The sequence below is a fragment of the Aspergillus mulundensis genome, assembly GCF_003369625.1.
Source record: "Aspergillus mulundensis strain DSM 5745 chromosome Unknown scaffold_7, whole genome shotgun sequence".
In the NCBI taxonomy this organism is placed as follows: Eukaryota; Fungi; Ascomycota; class Eurotiomycetes; order Eurotiales; family Aspergillaceae; genus Aspergillus; species Aspergillus mulundensis.
In genome coordinates this window covers 1044740-1054097 of record NW_020797895.1, presented here as the reverse complement: position 1 = coordinate 1054097, position 9358 = coordinate 1044740, and the positions used below count along the sequence as shown (strand labels likewise).

Below are 9358 nucleotides of genomic sequence, written 5' to 3'. Positions count from 1 at the left end.
CTTAGTAATAAAGCTGGCTTTTGCACAGGCTAGGCAAGGCACTTAGTAAAAAATCTCCTCAAGGTTGTCATCGTCCTGCGTACTTGATGAGCGCCGTCGTTGCCCTGGCTGGGCAATACAACAGGGGCATGATAAAAGACATGCAGTCCGTGCTACACCAGAATCGCTCGGGCCAGCATGCCATCTCGCAGTCAGCTGAGGCGCAGATTCAGATTTGTCCAATCGTCCATCTACTTGCCGCTCATGTAGTTGTTGAAAGCGGCCACGAAACGCTCATTCTTCTCGGGTTCGTAGAAGTTGGCAGAAATTATGCTGTAGAGTTGCAGCCTGCGGATAATTTATTTCCGAATTATGGGAGTCTATGAGAGTACCATCCATGGACTTGACTCTACCCTTGCGAAAATAATCAGAGGCCTGGTTGACTTCAGGACGGACAGGGAAGACTACTAACACCAAAAAGCTCTACATATAAAAGAAGACACAGGAAGACAGGTCCCAATACCTAGTTTGGATACGGCATGATCTCTCTGGAACAATTCGCGATTGTCGCATGCCTACTCTTGCGCGAGGCACGCACAAGCCCATGGTTGTTTGAACCGCCGAGGATAAACAGTTAATGGTTGGGCCTAGTGGATAGAGTCACGACCTTGGTGAGGTTAGTCTGCTATAAAAAGGGTGCTTCAAAACCAGATTGTCGGTAGAGCTTAATATAGTAGTATAAGTGATTAAGGATTTGGTTGAATTCAGCTAGAAATCGGCATGGCCAGCAAGGCGAACTAAGGTTTGGTGTTTTCAGGAAACCAAAGGATCAAGAGCCAAGTGATGCTCTTCAAGACCCGGTGCCAGAAAGGCGCCTTTCCTGAAGCAGTCATGAGAAAGAGATGTTGTTATCTTCAAGCGCAACCGAGACATCCCTTTCAATGAGTTAGCATGGTGGTGGGAACATTGAAACAAGTAACACGGGCTACCTCAGCTACCTAGGTATTCTCGCGGGGTTTTCTCCCAAACAACTAGAATATCTCTATTCTTACGTGGATACCCGCTGCGTATTCCAGGAAGGCAAAGTACAAAAAGCTGCCCGCACGTCCCTGACTAGTCTGATGATGCAGTCTGATTATGATGTTTGAGCATATGCGAACATCGTACCTAAGTCCACTGGGGCTAATATTTTTGAGTGGAATCTTGGGAACTATTGGCTTAGAGCATACATCTGGGGTCATCAAACCAACCAGGATATCCTCATCAGAGGTGTTGTCCCACTCATGGGCTTCGCCCATGGGTGTATCCATGATGTTTGTGAGTGGATTACGGTTGAGAAAATTAATGTGCGCAGGAGATTGCCAACCTGGTCACGGGGCCTCTGTCTGTTCCACAACTGTTTTAAAGTCACAAGCACCGTACTACGTCCTTTGCCCTGAAGCATTGGGCCCGAGAGAGGAGGGGCGCTGTAATGCCTAGGGTGGGAGTTCACAATATATTATTGGCGATTAGGCAACACATTTGCCCAAGGACAGGCATAGCGGTGGCCAAGGCCCTCCGCTAGCAACCAAGCGTTGTGGTTATTGTTATTAACAAGGTCATTAAATGTGTGATCGAGGTGACCACCAAACAGAGGACCAAACTAGAGCTCTCCACTTGACTCGAGGGGCAGCGCAACGCTCTTGTGGCCATAGAACAAGAAGCCGTCTCCATCTATACACAAGGCCGGAAGTTCGACGCTTACCTCTTGTTCTTAAATAATGTATATAAAGGCTTTAATAAATAAATCTTGTTTAATGGGATCTTCTTACCACCATCAGCAATCCACCTATCAATTTCCCTGTTAAGGCACGACAAGATGTATTAATGGCAAGCGGCGCAGGAAAGCTAAATCTGCATTTCCTATTTTCTATGCAATACCCTGGAGTGCATCTATGTTCTTGAAATTTATTGACAAGCTCCCCGAGCCGCTTGATGGTCCCTTATTATTCATGTAATGGGATGGTCCCTACACTCACTCATTGCTCTCCGCGAGTATTTTCACTATCATGAACTGTTATTGTTAGCCCAGAAAGTCTGATATTTCAGCGCCCTATGTGTTGCTTGAATTGATATTAGCACGAGCAATGGGGGATACTGGTGAGAGCTGATAAAAATCCCCTGCTAGTATGACATTCCGGCCACCAAAGCACCTTTGCGTGTCCCCAAACATCTCGCGACATCGCATATCCACCCAGTGAAATATGAGCAAGTTATTTATTGATTTCTCATCAATTATAATATAATTGACATGCTCAAGTTGTTTTTTTTTTTCACCCAGTGTAGCTTGCTGTTCAAAAGCTCCGAGTACTCGGGGCTAAGTTTTGTTGGCAGCTAGAATAGGCTATACAGGGGTTTACCCCTGATTCAATGTGCCGCAATTCCAGTCAGTGCCACCCTAGCAACTGGGAATTGTATATTCTCCCCAGTTGCATTTTGCAGGCTTCATCTCTAAGATCTCCCGAAATGATGGTGAGACGGTCCCCTTGTACAGCTGTGAGCTGGGTGTATTGCTTTCACTATTACTGATCTCTGGCCGGACGAACCTGATATAATAAAGGTTACCAGCTGTTCTGATAATTATTTACCATAGCTAGGTTATTATTACCAGACAAACTTGTTGCTCTTTCACGCGTCGGAGCAATGTGGATTAATTTTGTGCTTGTAAACCACAACGTATGGTTAAATAATCCAAATGGAAACCAGAGGAATACTTGGAATTGTACGTAACAACAGGGCGTTTGTTACCTAGGTAGGTCTAGGGGAGACACCACCCGTGTAGGTTGTGAGACAGGCTTCTGCGGATGCGCAAAAGCCGACTGGGTTGGGAACAGTCGAAGGCTCAATGCCGTCAAGCTCCTGAGGACTCAATACGATCCACATTCGTGCCTTCTTATCCCAGCGTCTAGTGATTAGGATGGTGACGAGGCTAAGAGGAGTGAATGAAAGAGGGTGGACGACAGTGGCGTGCCGATGCTTTGGGTCGTCCTTATGCGCGGGGTACAGAGCCATGATACACTCTCTCCTTGGCACGTTCACTGTAATAAGCAGAGTCAGCAAGGTATGGTAAGCTCCTGGAAAATGGATACTGGAAAAAAGGCACTGCTTACATCCCGCGTCATTTCTCCGCGACCTGTTCCTGGGCCAACGTGGTACCTAGAACCCTTGAGCCACCAAAGGCATAGTTTCTGCAGGCTTCAGTTTGCTTGTGTAAACTCTACCAGCGAGCCACTCGGAATCAGGTTGAGGAGGGCTTCGGGACAACCAGGATAGGCGACGTTGTAGCCATGTTTAAAAAGGGCTGGAAGGGGGAGGGAGCGGACTTGGTACCGCCCGGTAACGGGAACAGTACCCTACTCCTTAGAGAGTTTGATTAGATCTCTCACCTCGCTCCGTCCCAGTATGCCATCTTATTCGTTCAGCCTGTGCAGGAGCTGGGGTGGGATAGAATAAATAAATCCAACGGCGGGTCCCGTAACCGTCCCGTCTGGCTCTCGGTGATATCCGGGATGTAATCATCCATAAATATGTATTAATCATGACCTCTGAATGTTGGTACACCAGGCTGCTCCAGAGGGAGGGTCCACATCGGGGCCGTCTGCCCCCTAGGAAATCGGGGGAAACGCTGGGTCCATGAATGCTTGGTCCTCGTCAGCAAGATGATCTTCGTTTGCCACAACGTTCGGTCACCTTCGGGCTGCTGAGGGGAAGGACTTGGACCCGCTCTCCATCAACGCGGGCAATGTTGGCGACAGTGACCGCGTTCAACAGCATGGCATGGATAGGTGCATTGTCAAGCACCGCCCCTCTAGAGGATTCGGCCATCACCGTTGCTACCTAATCTTGCGGCTTGAGATCTAGACCAGGTATTGCGTGGTGAGCGGCCAGCTGGCTCGGGCTGGTAAGGTCGGGTTCCTTGCCCACATGCCTCTTCAAAATGGGAAAGATAAGGTCCCTAGCTGCTGCATATGGCCCGGAATAAGCGTGTTCCATGGGCCGTATGTTCGCATGTGGAGGTATGACTTGGCGTTACTCTTCCAGTGCTCAGGTACTGGATGTAGTGTTCCCCGATAGTGGCCACGGTCAAGCATATCGACCAAGATGTTCATGCGGCGTCCGCTCCTTGACCGCGCTTTTGCGCTGCCAAGGCACCTCGGGCGGGTACGAACGCATGTGATTTTGTTGATAGATATTGGTGTTTTTGCTCCTTAACGTCTGGTCCACTGATTCCAGCAGGCTAGCCAAGCTTGCAGTGCCATTTGCCATTGACTTAGGAGAGTATTTTTGACGCCTCCTGCATTGTGACCCCTAGCTTGAGCTGCTCCCTTTGTAGGTCCTGCGCTTGCTTCACGGTTACTATTACCCTGCAGCTATGGTACCAGTCCGGGGCCAGCTTAGCCGCAGCTGTACGGGCCATGGGTGATGTTCGAGGTCGCTGGGTGCACCTTCCTGTCTTTCATTTTTTATTAACCTCCCATGAATCTGCCATTTGGTTGTTCTATTGGTCCTTGTTTGGGGCCCAACACGCCATCAAAGACAAAGGAAACGCTCACTATCTTGGTGATCATGCTTAGTCTTTAATGCATTGCCCCTGTGATGGATGCGGCGGCGGCGTGTGGTTTAATCGTGTTCCACGCGTACCCATAAAATCCGTCATCTAGAATAATTAGATAGCGACATCTAAGGAGGCTGGAGCAGAATAATAAGAAGTTAAATGCCAAAAAGTTGCCAATTGCAGCATAGAAGCCAGCGCGTCATCCATAAACTTCTAAAAGTTATAGTATTGTGTTAAAGGGTAATTATTTGGCGTCCATTGTAACCGCACTTTTCTTTTACCAACGCATGCAGCAACAGCGCAGCGTTCTCTGTTCATGCTCTTCTGCATTCTGGCTGCGCTGCATCTTGTGCTCGTCGAAGAAAGGTAAGACGGGATATAGTAAAATGGCTTTCTCGCAGTACAGGTCCATTCCACCTTCCCACTCTAACGGACTGGGAGTATATTTACCCTTGGTTTGCGGCGCAGCTCGCAAGAGGGGAAGAAGACTGCTTTGTCCACTCACCTTGACTCACTGAAATCAGAAATCCCTGTGTCCGCGGTAGAGACAGTTGTTACACTTCTCCCCCAATCTTCCAGAAATGCCCCGCTCGAGGAAAGTCCGGTCCTTTGGATGAACGGAGAAGGACTATCTGGTTGGATTGCAGAATGATGTCCTTTCTCTGGATGGCATGCTAATCCTTTATCTGGAGATTTACTCCTTGACAACGGCTAGACTGCTCTAGCATGGTAACAGCCGTAGCAGACTAACATGGCAGTAACTGTTGCCTTGAAAAAAGTAGGTATTTATGAGGTTTGCTGCATGATGACTCCCTGTTAATTTGCTACCTTAGCACGGACTTGCCTTCGACCTTTAAACTATTCTCTTCATCAGTTAGGATAAAGAAGAAGGGAAAGTGTCTTATTTCAAAACAAAAGACCAACAAAGTGTCGTGCGGCACAAGGCCGCCGGACCCAAAAAAGCTAGCTATATGGCATAAGGCCACAGACAAGAGATATAAAAAGCCTGTAAAGGGCATAAACAAGAGATATAAAAAGCTCCTAGGGAGCCGCGTTAAGAATAACCACGATGTTGAAATTATTTTAGTTAAAGACATTTTTGCTGTAGAGCTTATGGTAGCCTTCGTCGAAATTAACAAGAGCCTTTTTATTAGCTTAATAAAGCTTATTAATTGCGCGAGGCCGGAACGAAGTGGTGGCCCGCGCAGGCCGTAACTTACGTCTGTTGGTGCATCGGGCACCCGAACTACCTTTCCAATGACAGTTGGAACAACTGCCCCCAAAGTGGCCCGGCACGGCAACACAGTCAACAAACGGCCCGTGGCCTTGGGCGCAGTGGCCGCAGACCATATCCCCCTTCGTGAGCATGCCCACAACCTGCCCAATGGCGGCTTCTCGGTTGACGGGGCGGGCGGCGATCTTCTTCATGATATCGGATTCGTCATCAGTATTTATTATTTACCCTTACTGCTCTTCTGCCATCCAGGGCACTGTGGTTCATGTATTTCAAGGGCTAGGCTCACCTAACGAATCCTGACCACGCCTGTGCAGGGAAGTATCCTCTATCTGCGCCCATGCGAGGCCGGCACCATGTAGCGCAGGACCACAATTTGCAGCTTCTGAGCATGCAGGGTCCAAAGGCTTGAGATGAAAAGCTGCATTTAACTGCGCCGATCCAACTGTTTACTTCGAGTTTTTTTGGATTCTCATCGCAAATTAAAAGAACACCCAACTAAAATACCTGGAAAAGATGGTCCGCGCCAGGAGGCTATTCGTGGAGACCAACACGTATGACTGGCTAATAACTATTTCTTGTATGGTCTTTTGAAGTTTTCTTAACCAGTTAACCTCTTCCCCTTCCAGTTGTTAACTTTATTGAATTCAACATTGGCGGGGAAAATATTACAAAGTATATCTAATGGAAGATTCCTCGTGAGCGTCAGGCCAGTGTTAATAATTGGATTTCTATGCCTTGACAATTGCCTGGGCACGCACGCTTCGGTCTTGCCATATATACAGCATGATTTGGTTGGCTAGTGCACTGTTGCTGATTTCCTGTATTATAAATTACCTATAATAAGTTTATATAGCAAAAGCTTATAAGGGCCTTATCCTTTTTATCATTTTTACCCTTACCTATAATAGCCTTAAAACTTTTGCGCTATTACAGGCGGATACTACTAAACTTATAATCTTTATTTAGGGTATTATTAAAAATAGTGGTAATATAAAAGTAAAAGTTAGGCAAGGCATCCAGGAGCTGGCAGGCCCTGTTATATTTAAGCGTTAGGTTGTGCCTTGCTAGGTTAAAGTCTTGTTTATGCAACACAAGGATTATTCTATACAGGATAAATTGGTCCTTGGATGCTTTAGACGCCGACTTTAGGCCGGGATGGTCAAAAAGCGACATGGTCGCCAAGTTCATAGGGACTCTTGCGGCGGCAGTGGCCCATTCGCGCGCTGTGCTGGGAAAGGGCAGCAAGTAAGCCATCAGTCAGTTTGAGCGAGCAGGAGCCGATGGGCGTTCCATTTCTTCCCGGAGAGTATCGACCCACTGCGAAATACTTGGCGGGACTCGCTGACACTTGCATGCATCCGATGATGGGGAAACCATTTAGGGTAAGACTTTTGAATGCCTTTGCCTGAACCCCAGACACACAAAACCAACACAACGCCCACCAGGGCACCCACCCCCACACCGAGCACGAACGCCAACCAGACAAAAACTCCCAACAGCGCCGTGGCGCAGCACGCACCCAACTAGAACAACGTGGATCTACGATAGGGCTAGTGATATAATACATGGCAGATTAAATGTGCGAACACACACTTAGCGGCATAAGCCGCGCCGGCACGGAAGGAAGTCATGGCTGCCAAAGCAGCGGTGATGTGTGGCCCGAAGGCCCGGACGAGAACTACACGCAATATTAGTACAGGCAATTCCACGGCTGGTGCTTGGTCTTACCCTCTTTATATCACGGAGCCCAAGCGTGGCACATTGGCGAAGGATAGTGGGGGAGTTAGATGGCTTTGGGCATTCCACGCACTCAGGGCCTGGACATGCGCAACGTTCCCCGTGGTTATGGGTTTGGTCGTTCTCGTCCGGCCAGGCACAGTGCTGGCACCAATACCTTTTTCCACTGTGAGTTGTCGTGTAGAGTTCTGGCTTTCTCCTTAAGCAGCGCAGATTCTAGGGCCTTATAGAGGGATGACGACATGGAACTTCCAAAGGAACTGAAAGCTGGGGAGCTGAAAGATGAGGAGGTGAAAGTTGAGGGAACTTCGCAACCCTACATAATCCATTGGAAGAGGCAATTATGGTTCTCCCAAGGGACAGTAGATACCATGCCATACGTAAACCACCAACCCAACCGCCCTGTAGGACCATCGATATCAGTCTCGGTAAGTTGGAAAAGAGCAATGCAACGTTTTGTGATATGTCCGAGGCACTTTCTAGAGTAGATACCGGTAACAGGTAGCTCTGCGTTCAACCACTCAATCAGACCTCCCTGGTTCGCTGCATGTTGCAGTAAGGCACCAATCGAACCCTGGATTTGGCCTCTCCTAGGTGCCACCTGGACATGATCAAAAGCAGCATAATCGGGAGAAACGTCACTTCAGTTGAAGCAAAGTTTGCCTGTCCGCATATGGTACGAAGAAATCGCATACCCTTGCCTACCTAACGATCTTCGCGCAGAAAACGCTAGATCGGGCAATGCCGAAGGGGATGCAGGTTCCGCTGGTGGAGAACCCAGGATCTATTGGGTTGTTGTTAGATTGGCTGGATACTGGATGCTCGACTGTAGATAAAATAGATAGGTACCCATCCATGCATGCGAGTGGCTCTTGTTGGACGTGACCAACACACGCAAGACAGAGTATTTTCTTACAGACCAGCACCGCGGGACAGCAATTCCAAGTGGGCAAGCACATCACTGCAGGTGCTGTCTTTTACCCTAAGGTTGAGTAGGGCAGCCAGATGGCGCAGCAGTTGGTTCCATCCACTCCAAAGAGCAAATATTGCCGATACAGCTGGACCTGGGTGCTTCTCGCGGTGGAGCAAAACCACGTAGGTAGTTGACTGCAGACGCCAGATGGCCCGAGTTGGACATACCGTGGACTTGCGTGGGTCGGGATACAATAAAGTGCGGACAATTATCCTTGTTGAACAGAGTACACGCCCTTCGGTGCGATTGTGCATTCTTCTGGCCCTTTATTTGCTTGCTCTTCCTTCACCCTCTCATATTTGGGATCTTCACCAGCCATTCATTGCGTCTCTGTTGCACCGACCCTTCCTTTACGTAAAGACCATGCTAACCTTGAGCCAACGAGTTAGCCGTACCATGCGCACGCTTGTTGCTACCGGCGGGGGCAGCGGGAGCGGTTGAAGTGAATATGGGAGTGGTCAGCCCAGGTGAGAAGGAGCGGCCAGACAAGTGTTCTCTTACTCGCTAGCTGTTGGCCCCTTCGTCCTTCTGAGCCTCGTGTCCCGTTCTAAAGCATCGAGAGACTTTGACTCTTTGCGTTCTCCGTGACACTTCCCTTGTCTTGGACCGGTATGATTTCAGCCCACGAGTGCGCCCTGATACGCTGAACCTCACGGCGGCGCCAACTTCCTGACATCCTTTGCTGTTATGGTCTGCTCCTGCAGCTCTCTCGTGGCATTATAATTCCCTCGGCTCTCTGTCCTTGTTTTTAACGAGTGACTGCCTAACTGACAGCTACGGTGGTACCTGGTGAAATTGCTATAATCCACAACACGCAGTTGGCACAGTGCGTGCTTTC

General features: G+C 48.7%; 1 protein-coding gene across 1 annotated transcript; it reads right to left on the bottom strand.

Moving 5' to 3' along the window:
- Positions 1-2766: 2766 nt before the first annotated feature.
- On the bottom strand, positions 2767-3140 carry DSM5745_07176 (uncharacterized protein; the record flags this gene model as incomplete). The annotated part of the gene is made up of 2 exons (XM_026749192.1): positions 2767-3056; positions 3122-3140. 2 exons carry the CDS (start codon positions 3138-3140, stop codon positions 2767-2769), a joined length of 309 nt encoding a protein of 102 aa, XP_026602282.1.
- Positions 3141-9358: the final 6218 nt, after the last annotated feature.